Source organism: Falco peregrinus, chromosome 10 (genome assembly GCF_023634155.1).
Source record: "Falco peregrinus isolate bFalPer1 chromosome 10, bFalPer1.pri, whole genome shotgun sequence".
Lineage (NCBI taxonomy): Eukaryota > Metazoa > Chordata > Aves > Falconiformes > Falconidae > Falco > Falco peregrinus.
Window position 1 is genome coordinate 1,334,031 of NC_073730.1, and position 23,729 is coordinate 1,357,759.

At 39.0% G+C, this 23,729-nt stretch overlaps 1 protein-coding gene across 5 annotated transcripts in view; it reads left to right on the forward strand.

The window, feature by feature from the left end:
* Positions 1-23,729, forward strand: part of DENND1B (DENN domain containing 1B) — a 167,175-nt gene that overhangs the window by 50,727 nt on the left and 92,719 nt on the right. For 4 of the 5 annotated variants that reach the window (XM_055815046.1, XM_055815043.1, XM_055815048.1 and 1 more), the window contains exons 4-5: positions 10,979-11,028; positions 20,653-20,772. In XM_055815046.1, the coding sequence (XP_055671021.1) occupies positions 10,979-11,028; positions 20,653-20,772 (170 nt within the window). The remainder of the gene's footprint in view (positions 1-10,978; positions 11,029-20,652; positions 20,773-23,729) is intronic. The other variant, XM_055815047.1, reaches the window with a different exon arrangement.

Sequence of the window (23,729 nt, forward strand, 5' to 3'; positions counted from 1 at the left end):
GTGAAAGTGAAGCAGCTCCAGACAGGTGATCAGGAAGGGAAATACATTAATCCATTGAATATAATTATTTCTGGTACTCATTACTTCTGTATAAGTTTTCAAGGCATTGTGAACTACTTGGCTGGTATACTGTTTGCTTCTTCCCTAAGCAGAGGCGTTGAGTTTCTGTGTTTTGTGTGTCAGTTTCTGTCTGCAGTCATTAATAAAAGTACCATCAGTAACAAAAGGTCCACATCTGAGAAGTAACCTGCCGGAGGTTACAGTGCATGCTTCTCTCTGTCCCTTGTCCTTCACTAGGTGTTAGTAGCCACTATTGGAGAAGACATGCTGGGCCAGTGCAGACTCGGTGCATCAATTCTTGAGTTTTAGACTAAAGTTGGGAAGAGGGAAGACCTCTTTCACTTTAGAGAAATCCTGCTGTAGGGACAGGATTTTTATTGATTTTCAGTAAGTGCGGTGAATACTCGGGTTACATTTGTGAGTGTCTTCCCTGGGCATGGGCAGTTTCATTCTTCTGGATCAAAGTAAAGCAGCTGAAAATCTTCCTGGCTGTTACCACTTGTGCTGCCTGGCTCGCTGGTGGAAGCTGCCATCCCCTCCTCTTAGCTCTTCAAAGTTGGCTTATGCTTTATTGGAGGTCTAAACGAAGCTGACTGGCTTTGTGCTGAAGTGGCTGATGGATGCTTCCATGCAGAAACGCCAACCTGAAATTGTTTCAAAGTCATCTCCAGCAATGGTGCCATAGCAGGGAGCCAGAGGGCTGGGCAGGAGCAGCCATAGGTGAAGTGAATGTACAGTGTCTATCTCCTTGGGAAAAAATATATCTAATCATATGTCCATTGTGTATTTTCTTTGTGTGTGTGTGTGATGGTCATCTGTCTTGTCATCTGTCTGCATCTGGAAACACAAGGATTATATTAGGGCTTTACAGTTATGCTTGTTTGTTTCTTCCCTGTCCTTCTTTGGTCGTGGAGTTCTTTCATCTCTCTTCCATTTTTCAACACTGTTGATAACAAAGTCCGAGTTTAGTATTGAAAAACTATTACTGCAAGTGATTCCTGTTGAGCTGTATTATGGTCAGGCTTAGAATTTGACCTATGCTGCCTGTAAAACAAGAAATAACAGTTTCTTGTATAAAAATAGCATTGTAATGTAAAAAGAATTGTAATTATGAAACGATAATCCTAGCAGGTTCCTTAGAAGCTGATTTCCTTTCTCAGTTCCTTTTCTTTTCGTTATAGATCCTTCTAGCTCAAGAAACTCAGCCCACACGTGTAATGGGTTTCACTACCCTGTACAACATAATGTACTTCCCCTACTGCTGATGCAGCCGCGCGAGCTGGCGCGCTTCTGCGTGGGGCTACATGTGTAAAGGTGGACGAGCCAGTCAAGGGTTTAGCTTTTGGACTGTCTCACCTTATTTGTCTACATAAGTCACTCTCCATCTACTACAGATATTTACTCTTGGCATGGCACCCAAGTTGTTAATTAACTTATGCAATACTTCATTCATTAACTGCTTCTAATTTCTGAGTTGCCAGAAAAATCAGGATTTCATCATGGCATATGCTGTACAGTCATTTTATTAAAAAAAAAAAAAAAAAAATCAGTGGAAAGTTCTGATTCTGGAAGAGCATCACCCGGCACCTTAACAACAGTTGTGCTCCCCAGCCTCAGCAGGCCAGTTTTTGCATGTAAGTGATCTGCAGAGCTGGGGCTGACCTTTCTGTGTACATCAGTACTGGGTATACTGGGTATTTACTGGGCAAACCAATTGTTCAGTAGAAGCTTTCTAGGCAAGGAGCGACATCCTGCTGTTTACAGACAGTCTCTGTTTCAGGACATGTCTTTTAGGTAACCAGTGCAGTACTTCTTATTTATACCTAGGACTTAGTTCAGAAAAAGGAGCAATTCTGTCACGCTCAGGCTGCTGTACCCAGTTTGGCTGCTGTAGGCATAGTGTTTGCTTGCTTCTGCTTCTGAAATATGCCTGGGTGAAAGCATAATGGGTAGAAAACTGAGGGAGTTGGAAAATGTAAAGTGCTATTTCAAATAAGGTGAGGATTTTTTTTGTTTGTTTTTTTTGTTTTTCCTCCCTTTTTAACCTGCCAGCCTGGAAAACTTTGGAAATTTTTGGAAATTTCCAATTTGGAAATTGGAAAAATTGGAAAAATTTTGGAAAAATCCAGACTTTTTACTGATGATGCTAAGAGTAGACTTGAAAGAACGGCAATAGTTGTCAGAACTGTTTGCTGCTTGTATATCCAAAAGCCTGGCAACCTCTGATCACCAGTATTGAAAAGATAACATGGTGCCATGTGCAGGTAGAAACCATTATCTAATTTATAAAGTAAATCCATTTAGCTGGTTTCTCCCTTCTGCCTCAAAAATGATCTTCTCCTTTTCTTGCCTCTGACCTTTCATTCTGGTTGTCTGATGTTGTCTGCATGTTGTGGGTCTTCTGCATTGGTTACTTCCATCAAAACTGCAGTTGCTCTTTTTTTTTGTTTCTCTCTTTTATAATTAGTACTATGCATAGTTTGAAGTCTCTGGTGAAACGCTAGGATTTATGGAGGAAGAAGTATTTGGAATATGGAAAATATTATGCTTGGAGTTGAATCTGAAGTACATCAAGTGTCATCAAGAGTGGAAATTGCATGCTTGACATTTTATGACTTTTTCAGTACATTTTATTTTTATGGAAATAAAATACTTAATTTTCCTTTTAAAAATTTCTTTCCTTGGTGATTGGTAAGTAAATTTTGCAAATGGGAGCCTTTTGACTTGAGTGTCAACTATGGTCTACTAGAGATATTTCTTGATACTGTTCTGCAGGCGTTTCGGGACTCGCAAACGGCACTTTAAAGCAGTCTGTTGAACAGGTGGACTTGGGTATGTTGCAAATAGGCTCATTTCTGTTCTGAGCTATCAGAGGTATTCCAAGGTGGAGTGAAAAAACTTAACAGGTAAAAAAAATAAATAAGAACTGGTTTTAATATGTGTGTGGTTGTGGTTTTTTTTTGTGTGGTTATTTTTTTTTTGCTACTGGAGAAACAGCATCCAAACAGAACGTGCAGGAGATTCTCAGTGTTGCTGCCAAGGATGCACCTTAACTGGTGGTGTAAGCAGTGGGAAATCTTAAGACGTCTTGAATGAAGTGAGTATGCCTGCCCTCAGCTGTGCAGGGTGACACATGGGTTTTAACCTGGCCTTCAAAGGTTTACGTATTTGGATTTTGAAAGTGATGTCTACCTTACCCCTAGTTTAAGGCAATTTCTCTTGAGTTTCTAGATAATGTTAAGAGTTGCTGTCATTGAAAGTGTGTATTAATAAAAAGTAACTTTTTCCCTCCTGCATGATGATAGAAATTTGTGTCATATGCTGGTGTCTTTTTTTGTACAAAATATAATGAACTTTCTTAAAGGCAATAAATACGGCCTTAAAAGTTAAATATTGCCCACATAGTAATCTTAAGACTGGAGACCGAAGAGCATTTTCCTGTTTTTCCCAGCTCTCCCATGCTGACTGGGGTATAACGGTCTCCCTGACACCAGTCCGGGAAGTAAGGGGAAACTACTTACTGGTGCGTGGGATACAAATGTTACATGTTTTCTAGAGCAGTATGGCAAAGTTTTACTTATTTTTGTTTGCCTTGCCAGTAATAGGGATAGATAGTAACATGTCAATCTACACTTACTCTAATGGAAGCTTTCTTTGGGGAGAAGAGCGTTGTCAATTTTTATTTTTTATTATGAGTTCCAGGAAAGGTGAGGGTTTTTTAAAGCAGGTAAATTAAGCTGTGCTGAACTTCACGTTGTTTTAACTGTTCTGCTATTTGTAACTGAGCTTGTTATTTTAAAGTGAACTTTGGGTCCCTGTGTGTTATGCTGGAAACAGCTATGGCTGAAATATGCTTTATTTTTAACTGGTTACATGATGAAATTTAGGAACAATAAGACAAATAGAGACTCCCAACATCTTATAAAAATCTCTGAATTTGTAAGCAATCTCCTCCTCATTTGCAGCTATTGAGCTCCTCATTTTAGACAATGAACGCATCTCTGAATAAGCTTTAGAATTATGAAACCATGACACTTCTTAGAGAGCAGATCTTCCTCTAAAAAGCTTGGTGTTTGGGTGTTATGATTCTGAAAGTCCCAGGCTGTAGGGCCTCTCCAGCTGTACTTTACCTGGGAGCCAACTAAATGAGGAGCAACAGTTGTTCTCAGCAGTGGAGTGGAATTTGTGTTCTGTGGGTGAAAAGAATCTGTTATTGTAGGAATGTACGCACAGCTCAGCACAGTGGAGTTTTCATCCTTGAATCCACTAGTGACAGATTCTGCTGGGTGTTCCAGAATTACCTTCCCCTTCGTGTGTTTGTCAGGAACTTGTATGTGTCAGCTGTATTGGGATAGAATCAGGTGTCAGGAAACACAGCGCTATCTGAAACTGATCCTGAGAATTCTGAGGTGACAAGAGCAGGTCTATCCTGAGGGAGCTGTGATGGCACAGATCTTCTTTTTTCTCTTGTGGGAAGAGAAGTATTGCAACAGGTAGAGCTTAGGCCTGCGGTTTGCCACCCACGCAGCACTGAAACTCTGGTGTCACAGTTTTGTTAGCCCACTATTTCATGTCATGGCTGCATTCATCCTGTGCTGCAAATGAAATGGTGCGGTGTGCACATGACTTTCGTGGGTCTACTCCATAAATGTGATTAGCAAGCCAATTAATAATTGCTATTATATATTAATATTTCTCTGAAACAATTTCAGAGAATTCTTCATAATTTGATCTAGAGGAAAATCTGAAATATCCAAAGGTGAAAATGCAAAAAAAAAAAACCCAACTACTGATTGTATTTCTTTCCATGTACAAAGTGGGACTCACTGGTAAGTCTGGAAAAGTTTTATATTTCAAATGATTCATAAAGGTTGGAGAATAGCGTTGCTTGTGTTGCAGAGAGCTTGTTAGAGTCACGTAGTTGTACACTTCTGATGTCCAGTCTCTTCTTCACAAGTGACTTTGAACTCCTGAAAATTCTAAATCGTATGTACACTTTAATTGACAAATATGGAAATGACAGCTAAAATATTTAAAACTTGACATTTCTGGCTTTAAAAAAAGTAAAATAAAAAGCTGATTTAGTGGTTTATTCTTTCAACACTGAAGTTCTGTAGCTTTAAGGTACATCTTTATTTATTTTTAAAAAGTTTTGCATCTCTACCCTAAGCCATTTGCATTCGATTTCTGTATTCTTTGCTTTAAATGTTCAGAAAGCAGGTGGTAGTTTTTTTTTCTTTTTGGTACCATACAGAACTACTAGATAATCACTGAATGATGCCCTTTGGAGAGGCACTTAGAGGTTAAAAATAGTTACAGAGGCCTAATAATGACTTCCGTACTTTAGACCTTTGAATTTCCGTGAACATAATCCAAGATTAAACTTTTTTGTTGTTCAAACCATTTGGGCCTGCCTTTATTGTAGCTACAATTTCATGATTAGATTTTTAGCAGAGGTAAGAGCTAAGTCTTTGAAATATAACTGCTGCTGCTGGCTTCACATGGGTCCCCTGCCATGGGTGTGCGCAGCTTCAGAGGGAGGAGAAGGAAGAGTCAGTGGTGAGGACAGAGCTTGCCTTTTCATCGGCTGTTTTATGTGGCAGCATTAGAATTTCACCTTTGATAAACCGTAATGATGAAGGGCTCAATGCTGCAAGATGCTAAACAGCCTGGCTTTGATTTAAGAATGAACCTAAATTTGTGCTTAACTTTAAGCATTTAAATATTCCCACTGAAGTTACTGGTTTGAGTCAGAAGTACCTGTCATGGTAGGCTTCAATCTCAAGTAGATCTCGTTTGTGTGTTTGGACTGGTACAGGGTGACTGAAAACTGTGGTGAGGTATGGTGAAACAGAGTCCCCTCCGAGAAAAGAAGAGAGAGCAAGTTGGGTTAAGAGCGAAGAGAAGACATTGGAGTTGGAGATGGAGATTTGAGTAGGGAAAACTATTAAGAAGAACCACAAGAGAGCCCTTGCAGTCAGGTGTTTCAAGAGAACACATTTCTGGAGAGGTTAGTAGGGAGAGGAAGTTCTAGCAGGAAGAAAATAAGAGTTTTGCAGGACAGTTAGATGAAATACTGAAACAGAACAGCAAGTAGCTTTTGTCAACAAGGGGAAAAAAAAGGAGACTGCTTAATAAAGTAGATATGACAAAGATAAGACTGACAAAAAAAGAGAATGTCCCCTTTCAGTAAGAGGGGTGGGAGAAAAGGACTTCACAAAAATAAAATAGAGAAATAAGAGAAAACAAAAGCTAGAAAAAGATTGTTACTGAGAAAGAAAACAGTTGAAGAAGTAAGGATAATGGGAGGAGGGAAGTGTTTTGTAAATAAGTGGGTGACCATTTATTTGTGCTCCTATAATTGATGTTTCTTTGGCTGATCTCTGCCTCGAAACAGCATAAAGAGATGAGGAAAGATAGATCGATAGCTATTTGAGCGCTGGTTTATATTTTTATATTATGATTTTGGTAACCTGGTCTGGATTATGTAATGAAATAATTCAAATGGTCTTGGTTACTATCTCTTTTACTTAAGCCATTTCTTCCCTGGGTATCCTGATGTGTCTCTGGAATGGACACAGTGTAACTGCGTCTCGGTGTAAGGCTGAACCCTTCCATCTCCAGAGATGTCTTTGTATGTGTAGCGTGCACCTGGGGGAGAACCCACCTGCTTGGTTGAGGAGCAGCCTTACACTGCAGATAAACACAGAAACAGCTGGAAGGTAACAAGGCTCTCTTAAAAAATGGTGCCTAAACACTCTTTTAAGAAGTGGTTCAACGTTCTGGGTACCTTACAGTATTCCTACTGGGGAAGATTTTTAATCATTTCACAGGAATGCACTTAGTCAGGTTCTTTTCCCTCCTCACCTAGATACAAAATGGAGAATATGTTTTAGTAAGAAAATAAAAATGCTGGGCTGAATAGTTTCCACATTCTTCTAACCTCAGAAATTAATCAGGTTATGCTTCAATACTTAACTTCATCATTTAATGTTATACTACTGAAATATTTAATTTTTGTTGGTTCATCAAGTCATCAGCCCTTGTCTCCATAGACAAATGTAACTGGTAGAAATGCAGAAGACAAAGTAAAAAACCACACTCATGCCTGTGTAGAGATACATTAATAAGCTGATTATGTTATACATATCAAATCTGGTGCAATTTTCTTATAGAAGCAGCTCCCCTACCACCTTCTGGCTGTAGTGAGATCACATCGTGTCTTGATCGAGTGGAAAAAGAAACAAGTACCCTCCCAAATCACCATGCTCTGCAATGTATACTAAACAACTATGAAGGTTTCATATGCTTGTGTCAACTGACTGTGATATTATATTTATATATATAAATCCTATCTTTTCTAGTTAGTAAAGTATATGGTATCGATCTTATATCTAACCAAAATGACTAACGAGTAATTTCAGTTCAGAACAAGACTGTGAGTTATCAGGAGCTTTTCTCCAGAAAGCTGGTGTGGTGAGTTCAGAAGCATCTTCTAACAGCTTTTACGTTGCTTTATAAAATGATGATACATAGAATTAGCTGTACGGGTATCAAAATAAGCAAGGAACACTAAATAATTCTTTTTAGCTTCTGTTATATCATCTCAATATAGAGCCAGTGAGCATGACCAGGCCAGGCTGGAGTTGTGCACTGCAATTGATGAAAGGGAATTAATAAAACTGCTGGACCATGAGCCTGTGAGAATGCAAGTTTTTGCTGCTGTGCTATAGGCATAAAGGAAATATTTCCTTAAATACTGTTTCCATTTTTGTTTAAGCTTTTTGTGAGGGAAGCAGCTGATGTAGTTCACATGACACTAATTTTATGATTTTCTTCTTTCTTTTGGAGCTTGTGTAAGGAATGAGATAGAGGATAACTTAGCAATTAAACTCAATTGTGTATGCAACTGTAGATGTTTGTTTGGTGTTTGAAAGCAAATAGGTAAACTTTTACTTGGTTTTTTTTACAATATTGTTACAGTGTTCCCCCTGTATGCAATTTCTTGCCTTTATGATACAGTGACCGTTTCTGAAAGCACTAATAGTGTGAGAACCAGAGGAGGAAATAATCATGGGACATGCAAATTAAGGATATTTTGCTTTCTGAAGACTTGTACAAGCTTTTGTCTTCACAAATAAAGGCATGCTTTTATGAAGGTACAAAATAAATTACACTGAATAAGTTACTCTTTTTCTGAGAGTGTGTATGTTGCCTCGAGAAGAGGTCCTGGTGGAGTTACGGATCCTTGAAAATGATGACCCATTAGGAGACAGAGCTCAAAGTTTATTCATAGAGAGGTTACTAAAAGTATCAACTGCAGTTGTACATGAATAGTGACTGTGAATGTGCATATAATGTCATTTGCATTTGAAATTTGTCTAGGAGCATCCTGAGGGCGTATTATTTTCCTCCATTTAAAAAACCTGAATAGTACCTGTAATTAAGGGAGAAAACTGAGCCCTGGAAGCTAGGTAGGACTTCCATCTATTGATCTGTGTAAACCCAGCTTATGCTGTCAGGGGAGCAGCAGTCAACTGCTGAGCTGCTTTGTCACTGACATAAGCTGAGAGAGGATTTTTTTTTTTTTTTTTGTCTATACTGTTTATACACCAGTCTATAGACCTGCTGGCTGGTTGAATTTTAAAGAGTGCGGAGGTTTAAAGACTTGTCCCCTGAGGGATGCTCCTGCCAGTTGGGAAGCGAGCGAGGCTGCTCTGCAGAAGTTACGTGCACGTGTGCTGGCTGGGGGGGACGGAGTGGGTCTGGGGGACGCTGTCCTGCCGCTCAGCCTGGAAAATGCTGCAAAACAGACCCATAATTTTCAGGTTATTTAGTCAAAATATTGAGCTAATACCTTTGTTTCTTTCATTTTGTTTTTGTTTTCCTTTTCATGTGTGATAATTTATTCTGAGAGAATACAATGGAGAACATAAATGAATACATTTCCATACCAAATTCTGAGTTGGTGCTAAGCTCGCCAGGCAGCAATTAAAATCCTTGGTAGCGAGGAGAAAATTACTTCTTACAGCGTGAGGATAGGTGCAGATTTGGAAAGAGAATTTAAGTAGAGTATAGAATACTTTCTTTGGAAGAGGAAAAACAAGCTTTATGAGCCTGAAGTGAAGAGACTGTTTGGAAATGTTTAGGAAATTTCTGAGTTAAAAGTTTTGATTAGCCTGTTCTGCTTGCTTGCTTTTGTTAAGAGTTTGTTATTACTGCTCCCAGCACCGTGTATGCTTGTTTCCTGCCCACAGAAATTCAAATGTTTACCTGCCCTGTTTGCATTTTGCTCCTCACTGTTCTGCAGTGGCCACTCACAGCAGGCAGGGTGGCGCTTGTGCAGTTTCTCTTAGAGAATGTTATATGTACTGCTATTTATAATTAAGTTAATAACTTTTCCCAAAACACAACATGTGACTTTCATACCCTTCTTTATCTGTGCTGACAAAGTGAAAGTTCAAAAGATTTCTTGAACTCTCTTGTATGACTTAGAAATTCTGGAAAATTTGACTTTTCCATTTTCTCCTGCACGATGGTTTACTGGGGCACATCATATACCTTTAAAACGTTGCAACTAATATATGCATCCAGTACTCAGAGGCATCTTTTTCCTGGACTGTTCATCCCCTTGCTGATTAACTTGCATGGGTTCTTCATGTTTTACGCTATCCACTGAGCCAGACAAATGTTTGAAGTAAATAATCATTGTGGTGTGTAGGAATTTAAATACATAATTTCCCCTAATGGGAGTTGACTGTTCAACATGCAATAAACAGAATTCAGGCTGGAGAGTGCTAACATCATAGGTCAAGTTCCTAAACCCCTGTGTGCAGCTCTGGAAATTTGCAGTTAATGTGCATTTTTCTGAAAGTGCACACCTTGTGGATAACTCGTGTGTTCAGCAGTATGAGATGTCTGTTGGTCTGCTACAAAAAGGGAATCCTGTAGCTTTGGCCAACGATGTTGACGTTGACTGCCTCTTCTTAGCTTGAGCATTTCAGGGAGGGTTCGTTTTCCCATTTGGGAGCAAGGAAATAAAACTTGTTTTTCTGGGATCTTGTAAAGTCATTGTTTAATATTTGCTGCTAACTGATCTCGTAATTAACTTTTATTTTTTTTAAAGAAAAATGTTGACTTGTTTGAGAGCATTTTTATATTTTAATTAACACATTTAATTTGCCACTGAACAGCTTCTTAAATAAAATTCTGCAAAAAAGAGTGACATTATCCTTTCAGATTATGGTATGAATGTGGATCTGGTGGATTCCCCCCACCCCCTTCCCTTTATTAATAGCAAGTCTTGCTTGTGAAACACAAAGGGTTAATCATATAAATTTCTACTTTGGACCAGCAGACGATTTCCATAATTTTCAGCATTTGACTATGGAACATGTATAGAGTTGTTATACCTCTCTGTAATTCATTCTGCTGCCAACTTCATTCCCTTTTCTCTGCCTGCATTTTAATTGAAACAACATTTGTATTTTTGAGCCAGGATCTGTCAGAAGTCCCTGTGGCTAGTCTGTGGTACAAGTAGCAGCAGACGTGGCTTACCCATATGGTGTGGTGCTTCTTGTAAAATCCATATGGCCTTGTTGAAGGGAATCCCAGCGGGGATGTGAAGGGTGTTAATACCCTTCAGGCCAGGCCTTTGCCTCCTGGGGCTTCTATGGCATTGTCTTTGCAATCTGCCAAAGCACAAACTTAATTCCTTTTTAATAATCAATTATTTCAGTCCAGGAACGTGTGCTGTATCTTCTGCAATCATATATTCCTTGAACTTATTATTTGTTATGAGTATTTTTAGATATTTTTTAAAAGCAAGCTGTAGGGTAGTTGTTAACAACTGCCCTGAAAGCCTTTCAAAAGCCTTTTAAAAAAATCCTAACTTTATTTCTTTGACTTGTATTTACAGGAAGTGCTGAACAGCGTTCCGAAGTTCTGCTTTCCTTTTGACATTGAAAGGTATGTGGTACAGTTATCGTGTATTTAAAAATATTGCAGTTAGGCTAAATATCATTTTCTATGAAAGGGAAGATACAAAGAAAAGGAAAACATACTGCACTTCCTAAACTTGCACCTGCAGATGAGAAGAACACCACATCCTTTGTTCCTAAAGTAACTATGAAATCACTAGTAGGAAAGTACCACAGTAAGATGCAACATTTACAGAGATATAGGGATATCTTTTCCAAGGTAGAGCTACATTCCAGCTCCCAGTTTTTGTCCATTATAACTGTAAACATCATCTGTGTAAATATAAGGAAATAACAGTTTCCTTCAAATGGCGAGCATCGTAAAAAAACAACCAAGCAAAAAACCAAACCGAAAACTTATGTTGCACCAGGATGTAAAAGCTCACCCAGCAGTACTGAAAAACATGTTGTTTGAGTTCAAAGAAATGAAGACTTTAATTGCGTGGAAGTAACTGAATATGCAATTGATTTTTCTCAGAGATTAGCTCTTACCTTTCTGGTAGTGTGGCTTCCATGTAATGCTGCCAGTCATATAAATTGTTCATATAAAACATTTTTATAATTAAAATATTTATTTAAGCTTGTCAAAATGATTTATGGCAATTAATTTAATAAATTACTCAGTTTGGAAAACTCATACTGTACTAATCAGCAAAGATTGAATTAGAAGTTTAATTTGCATAATTCATGAAAGATACACCCAGGTAGCATGCAGGCTGAGCTGGATTCAGAACAACATAGGCGTCAGTTGTAGATGGAGTCTCAAAGATGAGGAGCATCTATCAGATGCAAGGAGCTGCTCTCAGTGGACTAAAAGATGGTTTGTGTGTAGAGGAAAGAAGAGAGGCTTTGCAGGAAAAACACACTGGCAAAATAAAGATCTTCATAAACACAACTTCCCTGAAATAAACTACGTTCATTTAGTCTTTTGTAGTTGAATTTAATTAAGTTGTTTGGGTTTTGGACTGGTTAATCTCACTGTCCTTTAAGCTGTTTTAATGACTTAACTAATACGGTTGTCAGTGTTGGCTTTAAAGCATTGAAGTCTGTAATGTGCTTAAGATATGTACAGAATTCTGTTTAAAATTGGTAATGAAGATGAATAATGGAAATAAAATTTGAGGATAACAGAAAAAGGTGAGGTTCTGTTGCTGCCATCCAGTGGCAAGAAGATAATCAGTGGCAGCAAATAATTATTTTCAGATAACTCGTCTTGCGTTAACTATTTCTGTTGAACCATTCAGAAGACAGTTGCTCATATGAGATGAATAAGCTTAATCAATACAGTGTTGGGAAAACATAAATTTATAGCATAGCTAGCTATGTTTTTTAGCTGAGTATCTGAGGGAAGGAAAAGAAAAAAGAAAAAAAGACAAAGTTATGTAATGTTTATTGTTTGTCTGTTAATACCCGCCCATGCTCCCTCCGCAGACACACTTTTTGACTCTTGGCCTCATACTCGACTGTAAAGCAGTGCTCTCAAAGGTGCAGGATTTCTAAAAATTTCATAAAAATTGGCAGTTGAACAGAAGGAGGAGCAGTCCTTGGAAGCTGAAATATACTGGGGAGGGGAACAAGCCGGCTGTGTTTGGCCTGGCCTGCTGCCTGCTTGGGCAGCGCTGTGAGATCTCCACAACCGGCCACCGCGCTTGTGGCTTCTAGCGCAGCTGGGAGCTGAGTTTTAGGAGGTTTGTGGGAGAACCAAAGGCAGTGTGGGATCATGAGAGTATGAAAGAGCATGGACGAGGGGGAGGGGCAGAGCTATTGTGGGGGAAAAGGACAGAAATACTGGAAGCTCATTAAAGAAAGCAGGCGACTGGCGAGCTATTTGTATGAACAACTTGCTGGCTGTGTGGTGTTTTTACCATTCACTATTCCGTTCAGGCATTTTCTGTAATGTAGACATACATTACTACTTTTTTTTTTTTTTTTTTTTTTTTTTTTTTTTTTTTTTTTTGAGAAAACTAGTGGTCTTCTGCTTTCTCAGTTTTACTTTTTATTTTGAAATTTGGACTTACAAAAAATTGAGGAAAAACAGTGCTATAGCTCCTTTTTATATGGCTTTTTTCCAATGGACATTTGAAATGTGACAAGAATTTTAGTTTTCATCTAGCCATAAATGTGCTTTCACTTGTCTGGTGGGGGAAAAAAATAATAATATTTTTTTCTTGTGTACAGATTCGTAATAGACTGTACGTCTAATACCCCCAGGTGTTTTACAGGCAGTTTCAATGTTTATTTCGGTACAGAAAGCTTTGATTGAAGTGAAGCACAAAGTATCTGGTTCATTGATTGAGCACATCGTACTTTAGAGAGTGTAGTTTCTCAGCCTGTGTTATATACACGTAAACCACTTCAAGCAATATCTGGTCCTGGTAAGAGCTAGAAATTACCAATGAAATTTCCGCTGATGCTGCTGATCAAGGTACCTAGAACAAAAAATGTGACTGTTCCATAGATTGCTTCTGGGTTCTTACTATACAGCAGTTGAAGGCAATGGAGTGTCATTTCTGCTAATTACCTACATAAAACTCATTAAATTAGGTAATCTATATTATTCAGGTTATGGGAGTGGGAAAGTTAAAGCACCATTAAAGCAGAGTGCTAAGTTCATTATCACCTGTTTTCTTCCAAATGTATTAGAGAATGATTTGAAAAGTGAATGAAATGAGAACACATATTTTAATTTGCTTTATTCACTGTATGACAGTGATTGTAGACAGAGATCCAGATTTAGTTCTCACTGTTTGATGCTTACATCATCTCACCAGATGTACTTACTTTATCTTATATGCAGATGTTATAAATAACTGTACACTACTCGTTCTAATTATCGAAAGTACATGCTGTGAATGGTGATTAAAAATCTAGAGGTAACTCCCATTAAATTTAAACTGAAAGTCAAGCCAAAAAAGGCACAATGGTGTAATGTTTTGACCATGACTTTAAGTTTTATATAATTTTTTTTATTGAAAGTAAGCACATAATTTCATTACTGCTGGTTATGGCTTACATTTTATTTTGAAGGGGTTAAGAAATGAATTGTGTCATAGAAGTTCTTGAGTGTTTTCTCCAAAAACCTGTCTTTTTTTTTCGTATGAATAAATTATTTTCGGCTTCATAAATGGCACAATTGTATAACATTCTAAGGGTTTACTTGTAGGTATTTATGACTAAGTTCCCTTTTCTCTGCAACAGAATTCCTTTCTCCATTTCTTTTCATACAGAATAGGAGGTTTTAACATTTGAGAACATCAAGATCTTAATTTCCTTTTAATGTTTGCTAAGCTAATATTAATACATCAGAAAAAGCGCTATGTTCTCTGTCTTGTGCCTTGAATCCTTTACACAAATTCTGCATGGTTTTCTTCATTTTTCTTTCTCCAGCAGTCTTGCGTATTTTCACTCTTAACCCAAAACTCGGACCTTTGCAGAGAGCCTGCACCTCGATCTCTGCATCCATCAGTTACTTAGCTGGATGGCGATTAGTGAGCATGCAACTTCTCCTCTTGTTCCTTTTGGGCCCATTACAAATTCAGTCTGAAGTTGCACTATGTCATTGCTTGACCCCTCAATCTTATCTATGCTTTGAATCTCTGTCATTTGTCTCTGCCATAAATATTTCCCCTCTCTCCTTCCTTTTCTCTGTCTTTCCCCTTTCAGAATGCATTTCTTCTGCTGAATGTGTAACACGCGTGCCTTTTTAGCTAAGACACTTTGGAAAATGCCTGTGTAGGATCAGCATGGAGACAATGATGTGTACCTCATTAATTTCCCCTACCAGCACCCACCAGATTGCAGGGAAATGTTATATTTTGGAGCGTAAGAAGTGTTTCTGCTGCTGTAGAAGATTTCTCATTAGCAGTAGAATATTGCTCAAGTTTGGAAATTACTGTGCATATTATTTAGCTCATAATCTGTTAGGGTCAATGAGTAATGATGGCAGGAATGACATCACCTTCCATCTCCCGTTCCTGGCTAATGTTGGGTTTGTTGGTATTTCTGGTAAAAATCTGTGTGCAGAAACACAGTTATAATAAAGACAAACGTGAAACAGTGGCTGTAGAGATCGTTGGGTTTGTGAACCCAACTCTTGTGAAAGGCAATTATACCTTACACCAATATTTTTGCCTTCGAGGTAAATAGTTAAGAACGAAAAGTAAAAAATTGAGAACATATTTAAGCTGTACAGGAGAAGATAAACAAATTATAGCATTTCCTGCATGCTTCAGTCATTCCAGTCAGTTTGCAGAATAGGTTGTGAACTGAAATGCACAGCAGCAGTTTTATACAGCTGAGTCCTTTCCATCCTTTCCCTCATTGTATCATGGTACGTATGTGTAAGAGAGAAGTCTTTGTCAGGAAGGTTACGGCGTGCACTGTGGAAGAGTGTAACTATTCGTTTTGAGTGCGTGTTGTGTGGATGCCGTGTGTGTGCAGAAGTGGACCCATCTGAGAGGAGACCTGGGCACACCGAGGGACCTCTGATAGACCCTGGGCAGGTACGATGGCCAGGGCCCCTGGCCAGAGCAGGCTGCTCTTGCAACTGGAATACACCCAGTGAGACTCTTTACTAAGTAGTAGTGTGGTGCTAACTAGTAGTGTGGTGTCTTTTAATGCTTCTAGTGTTTGAAGACATAACCCCAGTTACAAGTTGACTGTCCTTTTTATTTGTGGGGATTTTCTTACTTGGTGGTAGCTTTGTATGTTTTTATATCTTATGCAGTTTTCTTCCTGTTCCTTTTCTTTCTGATGTGTAAAGATGTTCTTTCTGATGTTTCTTCCTGGGGTTTATGAGAAGCAGATCTCAAGTCAGCTCAGTTGGAGCAGAGGAGCCCTTCACACAGGGAGCCTGAGCTGTGGGCTCATGGATCATGGAGTGGGTTTGGAAATGGAGAAAAATAGTTCCTGAAGCTGAGTTTTGGGGATAGCAATTAGTTGAAGGAGATGGCCCAACCTAGGGTGACTGTCTCCCCAGTCTCTGCATCAGCTTGTACCACTACCCTAATATCTGTTTTTCAAATTTCTCCTTGAAATGGTTTCTAATCCATTCTCTGATCAGGGGAGAATTAGGTTGAATGACTGGCGGGGTTTGATTCTCAGTGTCAGACTGGGAGATGAAATACATTTGAAATTTTCAAGTTTAGGTAGCAGCCACCAAAGCTTTCATCAGAACTGTGTACTTCAGTTACATTGGTCAAGTATGTGTACATGACACCTTGTAATTAACAATACCAGTAACATTGTTTTCTTCTAAAAATAAGTCATCAAAATCTGTATTCCCATGCATAATAATTTTCTGGAACTCACTGAAAAAATGAATTTTTTCTGAATCTGAATCTGAAAAATCTGAAATTCAAAACCCTTCAAAGATGTCTAAAATTTGAAGAAGAAAAAAATAATTTCAAACATCTTCTGTATCCTAAACAGATTAACTTGGAAGAAGAGCAATTCTTACTGAGAACAAGGGATAAAGTCAATAATTAGACATGCTGGTTTTGGTTTGTAGAAGAGATTTAATTCCTGCCTTAATTAGTTTTCTCAAGGCAGCCTTAAAATGAGTCCTGAACAATGACTATAGTGTAAACAAAAATCTTTAAAATGACTCTTTACCTACTGCATACCCAAAGAGCCTTTTCTGCATTGTGTAGATATGTACTTAGAAAATTTTAAAAACTACTTCTATTCTACAGTGAACTGTAATAACCTTGAAAGAGCCCATTGTAGTCTGCAGGGTTAATAAGTATTTACGTACATTCTTTGCTATTAGTGATTTATTATTGTTAAACTAAGATTAAAAGTAAGCATGCAGGGCAAGAGTTGAAAGCAAGTCAAGAGCAAGGCAGAGGAGTGAGTGAGAAGGTCAGTGAAGGCTGGGAACAACTTGTGCCTGCTCTCCCCACACAGGTGAGTGGATCGTGCTCTCTTCAAGCAGCCAGCTCGGCCACCATTTTGCAGAAATTTTTTGAAGCTCAGCCAGTTGATCCTGCACTCCGATAGAAAGTCTAGGTAACATTTTGTGTAGGGAACTCTGGTACATAATTACGCTTTACCTGGGTTGATTTTCACATTAAGGAGAACTTTGAGAGGCGTCATTTGTGGTGGTTCAGTAGCAGTGCCGGGAGCTGCTACCTGCCTCTGGAGGTGAGAGTTGACTTCTGAACAACCTGAATGGGCTGCAGTGAAACAGAGGCATGAGCCCCGCGTCACATAGCTAGCATTTGTCCATGAGGGTATATGCAATATATATCTTAAAATTGTAGTGCTACCACTTCTTAAACGTTTTACGGGCCTGGTTTATACATGGTGGTTATCTATCAATGCATACAAATCCCCAAGCATAATTTGTTTCTGTAAGGCTTATGTATAGTCAGTGTTAATTCTGTTGAAGAGGAGTAAAAAACCTGACATCCTTGCTGCCCTTGGATCTTAAGTGGAGTTCTCAAATTAGAAATCCAGGATTAACTCAGTATTTTAAACTGATCACAAAACGCGGTCCAGATGGGTGGTCACTGGCTGCTATTAGCTGTTCCTTTGAAGCAACTGGGACCAAATGTAAACTTATGGGTTCTTTGTGGAGGCTCAGTATTAACCTTGGAGTTTTTCTTAGTTTGAAAATCTGCAACATGCTGCTTACACCTCCTTCTAAACTGTGTGGGAAGCAGTTTTCAAGCTGGGCCACTTTTACATTTACTGTTGAAACATGGATTTGTCTTTCTTAAAGAAGCAAAAGGAAGACATGGAGTTGGAGGTGGTGAGATGGTGTTGGAATTGGTGAACTCGTAACTTGACTGGGCTATTTTTAATAAGGAATATCAGAATTTAAATCTCATGCTTTAAAGTGGTCTTGTGTCGTGACATTTTTACGTATGCTTTAATTGCAATACTGGTTGTTTTCCTCTGTCGTCTTCAGGTTTTGGGAAGGGAAGAGACAAGTACCTGAAAGCAAGAGATCCTTGCTGATACGAGTTTTTCGGGGCTAAGGAATTGTTGTCAAGCAGTAATAGAGTTACCATTTGCTTGACATACATGTACACCATACATTAAAAACAACGCCTGCATAGATGAGTGTGTATTAACAATTGCTTGTGAATTATCAATGATCTCTATGGGTCTTGACCGATGGTAGATGGGTAGATAGGCACCCGACTACAGAACTGTGCCAGGGGTTCTGTGACATAAGAAAAAGCTGGTTGTGGCTGTGGAAAACTCCACACCTGATGGTGGGATGCAGCAGAGCAGGGAGGGGTGGGAGCAGGAGGCAGCGGAGATCGCTGTGTGGTGCATTACCAGTGCTGCTGACTGCCCAGCTCCTGCTGAACTGTTGTGTAAGCCCGTGGGCAGTGTGTGTGTGGTACTGAAACCATACTGCAGGTTTCGGTGGCAGTCTGGTGTCAGGAATAAAGTGGAAAATGCAGAGATGTGAGATAGCAAATTGCATCATTGGCAGGGGAGTAATAACCCTGTGTTATTGATAGCTCTGTGTTGTATGGGGTGTAATACACAGGCACTGTGCTCGCTATACAGAACCTGAAAAATGAAGGACTAAGTGAAAGCCACTGAGCGTTTACTGTGTTTAAAGAGCACACCAAGTTGTTCCAGTCTATCGAAGACAAGTGAGGAGAATGCTTGTTTTAATCATTTGAGTTTAATTACCTGACCAAAAAAATAGGCCATTAATTAGCGTGGGTTTCCAGGGATTATATTGGATTAAATGTGTCTTGTAGTGTCATATATGCTCAGCACAGCCTTTTGTTTCAGCCTGGTCACTGTATGCTCACGAGGGACTAGACCAAACTGAAATGAGTGGGGGCACTACGGTCTGGGTAGTGGTATCACTTAGCTAATCTTTAAGCTGTTGTCATGCACACGTTAAGCATTGTAACATAAATTTGTACATTGTAACTTCTCTCGCTCTTTGATCCTCTGCTGCTTTCTTCTTTCCTAGGGGAAAATTTTTGGGTTTTTTTTTGATGGAGGTTTAAAAACAAAACACAAACAAAACACAAAAAAGCCACAATAATAAAACCCCCAAACATATTGCAGGGGATAAATAAAAAAAATATTTTGTGCTCTTAGATTGGAAGACTGAGATCTGTGATGGTTTTCAGCTTCTCTAGGAATTCATTTTCAGCTTGGCATCTAAGATCGAACCACACGTGACGCACGCTAATCATAGTGCTTACTAGCAGGTGCTTAGGTATTCTGCTGTAGAAGATCATGGAAGAGTGGAAAAAGAACAGCAGACAATAGAATTACAGGGAGAAATGCTGCATTTTATGTTTGCAAATCTCCATGTGTTCCCCATTATAACTTTGTTTTCATTTGGCTTTAATTAAATCTTTAAAGATCACTTCCAACCCAAACCACTCTGTGCTGCATTCTGTGCTACACATTACCTCTCCTGGCTGAAAAAGCCAAGCTTACCTAAAGCTGCTTTTCTTTGGGAGATTTTGGAAAAGTGCAATATGTGTTTCTGTGAGTGAACTTCATATACAGTTGTTTGATTGCAAAATGCATTCAATGTAAGCGTTTTAGAACATTTCTATGAAGATCACTGAAGTTTGGCCACACTGAAAAGCAGGTCTGTCCCACGTTCTCAGTGATCTCTTGTCTGACGCTGACAAATGGCACAGGAGAGAAAGGTGCCTGGCTTGAGACCATGAAGGAGATAAGAGACATGTCATGGCAGTGAAGATGCCATTTCTTCTTAAAAAGAAATTGGGAAAAGGTTCATACTGTCAAGCAGAAAGTGGAGAGGCCAGGAATGGAGCTTGGTACTGGGACCTGGAGACAAGTATGAGGAGTCAGAGGTGACACTGGAGCGGGAGGCAGAAACCGAGAACAAAATGCGTTGGGCTGCGCTGCTGAGGGAATGCTGGCAGGGCAGAGCTTGGGGGTAAAAGGAGCTGGAGCATCAGGCAGGGAAATTTTGTGTCAACTTTCAAGGCAGAGTAAGGCTCGAGTTGGTGCATGTTTTGATATAGTCTTGAAGATACTATTGTTTTAGCTCTTATGCTGTTAGTTCTTGATTATTTACTGGGTTTTGCATATTTTTTTTTGCACTGGAAAATGAATTCAGCAACAAGTTCTTTGTTGGGCAACGTGTAGTGCAAAAAAAGGGAGGAAGATGTGTGGGTGCATAGGAAGGCTACAGGTTTAACCAAGGGAGCTATTCTGAAGGGAAAAAGAAAAAGAAAAAAAAAAGGCGCAAAAAAGAAGTCAGTTTTCTAATGGATGCCTTAAACCAGGCCTGTAGGATGCCCGTTTAATTAATTATTTGTAGAATTGTAAACCTTGTTTCTGGGTACCGTTTTCCACTGTTGAGGTGTCCTCAAAGCCGACAGGCTGTGGCAGGCTTGTGCTGGCTCTGCCTGGGCCTTAGGTAGTGAGGGGCTGTGTGCCACACCGTGCCACTGTGCCTGTTGCGGCCCGAGCTGTGTGACACACCGAGGGACCTGGGCTCCTCTGTGCTGATGAGACGGGGGCGGGGGGGCAGGGGGCACCTGGGTGCTGGGGAGGGAGGGAGGGGTAGTGAGGCTTGAGACCAAGGACTTAAATGCTCGCGTTTGATGTGATTTAGTGGTTTTATGCTCTGTATCTAATTTTTCAGGGGGTCCCAAAACCAAGTAGGACAGCATTTTACCTTTGTGCTCACCGACATTGAAAGTAAGCAAAGGTTTGGATTTTGCCGTTTGACGACAGGAGGCAGGGTCTGTCTCTGTATTCTAAGGTAAGTCAGCCCAAGTAAAGTTGAGTCAGGGAGTGAATGTAAGAAAAATACACGAAAAAGTATCTGCTAATGTGTTTTATTTATCTATCAGGATACAATTTTTCTACAAGTGTTAACACTGATTTCATTTCAAAAGTGGACCCAAGCCCTATGTGATGATATCCTTGTGTGAGGCTAAATAATTCTATTTAAATAACATGAAATCTTTGCTTAAAAGCAGAGTGCAATATGCTGCAGCTTTAGAGGCTTTGAATGTTATGTATTTTTACTTTTTAATGAGATCTTTGTCAAGTATCCAGTCAATTTAACAATAAAGTGCATTATTATGTATTCCTGTCCTTGGAAATATGGTTTTTGGATGTATCTTCCATGTTTATTTAGCCAGACCGTATTTAATCTAAGAAATGCTTAGAGCCAGATAATTCTCAATAAAGAGCATGCTGCTTGATTGCAGAAGAGATATTGGTGATTACGAAGTTGACCCCAGTGAAATACTTTGTTTCTCCCTCTGCTTTTTCTTTCTTCTCCTGTAAGACAATTGTTTTGGTAATGAAAAAAAAAAGACTTGTTTAGCTGTCCTAACCCCCTTTCAATTAAATTAATTCAAAGCCAGTGTGCTTTAATTAAAAGGCAAATTTGCAACTTCACTTAAGAGCCTAGCGGCCTCTGATGCCCACAGAGGAAATGAGAACTTCCAGTTCAGCAACACATGAGAACAACAGGACTGAAGTGAAGTGTAATTACCTTCAAAGTGAGAATCCCCGAACACAAGGTGAAAGAGGCGCCACGTGCTGCCAAAGAGCCAAACCCACTGGCGGCAGAGGGGCAACATGGATAATGCTGGAGAGTAAGCTAGGAAGCTTGTGAAGAAAAGCAGATTATCTGGTATTTGAACAACATGGAAATCGGGCAGTCGCAGAAGGTGTCCTTAGGATAGACCACATGAGTTAGGGAGACAAACCCAACAGCAACTTGTATGAGAATTTCAGTAATAGACCATGTGCAGGGGCAAAAAACCCCCAGATAATATAGAAACTTACAGAGCAGTGCTTAAAATTACTGGAGATATCCCATGAAGATTTTTGTGAGCTTTTAAACAGATTCTAAACTTAATGTTGAAAGCCAATACACTGGACATTTTTGGTCAAGTAATTTTAATAATAAGTATTTGCTCTAAATATTGCATAAAATAATAATTATGGCCATATAATGAAAATAACAAAAGGAAAAGACTATATTCTGGGAATTAATTGACTTTCTATGATCCTGACAATACTTCTTTAATAATACTGCAGAAAGATTTGATTTGTAGGATTTGGGAGCGTATGATGTTTAACCCGTTTCTCTGTGATACCTTTTGTTAGTATACCTTGTTAAGGCCCGGAGTGAGAATGTATGTGCATGCTTTTAGCTCTTTATCTGAATTAACCTTTTATTCCCTCATCAAGTGAGAAACAAAATTTTTTACTTGTACTAACATTGTCTGGCTGGCTTCTAATGCTGTAATAACAAATGTTTAATCAGTTACGCAAGCTCAGGTATGCACATTTAAATACTATTTGTAGTGCTACAAAGCAAAGGATGGAAATTCTCAGCTGGGGTAAACCAGGGCATTTATTTTATTTTTCCACAGACATACATCAGCTAAAGATTAGTCAACGGTCTGTTACTTGGTAGAAATAACAAGGAAAATGAAAAGTGGCAAGCTATAATTTTTCACCGAACTGTAATCAAAGCATTGCCTTCATTGCTTTTATTGTGACAGTTTCAAATTTACAACACATAGCTGAATGCATAACAGCACTAGCTTCACAGCATTGTACTTCTAGCTTGGTAGTCCATTTCTCTCCAATTTGTGTGTTGTGCTCAGACAGAAAGAATGCATCAGTATTTCCATCTGATGTCTTCTAGTATCCAGTCTGGTTTCTGCTCTGCATCCAAGATCCATTAGAAGTGGCCAAGTGAAAGGGATGCAGTAGCAGATTTCTTTTGACATTTTATGTGGCTTTCCTTTGTACATGCTTGCTGATCTTAAATTAACCAAAATCAAAGAAATCTTAATAAATTAAGGCTGTCTTTATATACAAAGAGTGTGTATGCATGTTCACACTTGTTCTCTTCCATATATCAAAATAACATAAATTTGTATTCAGTGTGTGAATGTAATTACTCTGCTGTGTGAGCAGTTCAAACTACTTGTCTTACACAATAGTCATAGACTTTTATATAAACACACAAATGCAGGTCTATATAAATACCATGTCTAACTATTTACATCTGCATATGCACATACATGTATATTGCCTCAAACAAGAGGAACATATTAAGATTGCTGACTTGGGCTTTAACAAAGACAACTAGGGGTAGTAAAATACTGAAAAATTTACTAAGTGAAATGGTCATAAATAACTAAAATCTAAGTAAAAATCTCCGAAAAGAAGAGCAGGAACAAGCCAGTCAAAGTGATGAGAAGGAAATACTATAGACATTTGGATAGGCTGACGAGTGGGGAACAGGACACAGCTTTTCTCTTGTGGATGTCCCTTGTGAATGGTACCAGGCCAGGCGTTAACCCGTGCCAGGGCTGCTAGGAGCCAGGGCTTGAGCTGCTGAATGGCGTTCTGAACTGAAAACTGAAGGAAAGGCTGCTTGTCCTCAGGTTTTACACCAGCAGTCTAAAGCTGCTTGATTTATGGGACTTCTCTCTATGATTTGTTCTTCATCTGAAACACTAATTAAAGGAAATCATCTCTGAATTTGCAGCCACATGGTCCTGCTTTAAACTGGATAGTTTGAAACAGAAAATCTACATCTAAAACTCTAGCTTAAGTTTTATGGGTTTTCTTATGTTTTAGAAACATGTGTGTATGAATTGTGTAAACAGAATTTTCTCCCAAATCAGAATGTTTTGTTCAAGTTGTCTGTGTATTTATACAGTGAAGTAAAAATCCCCTAAG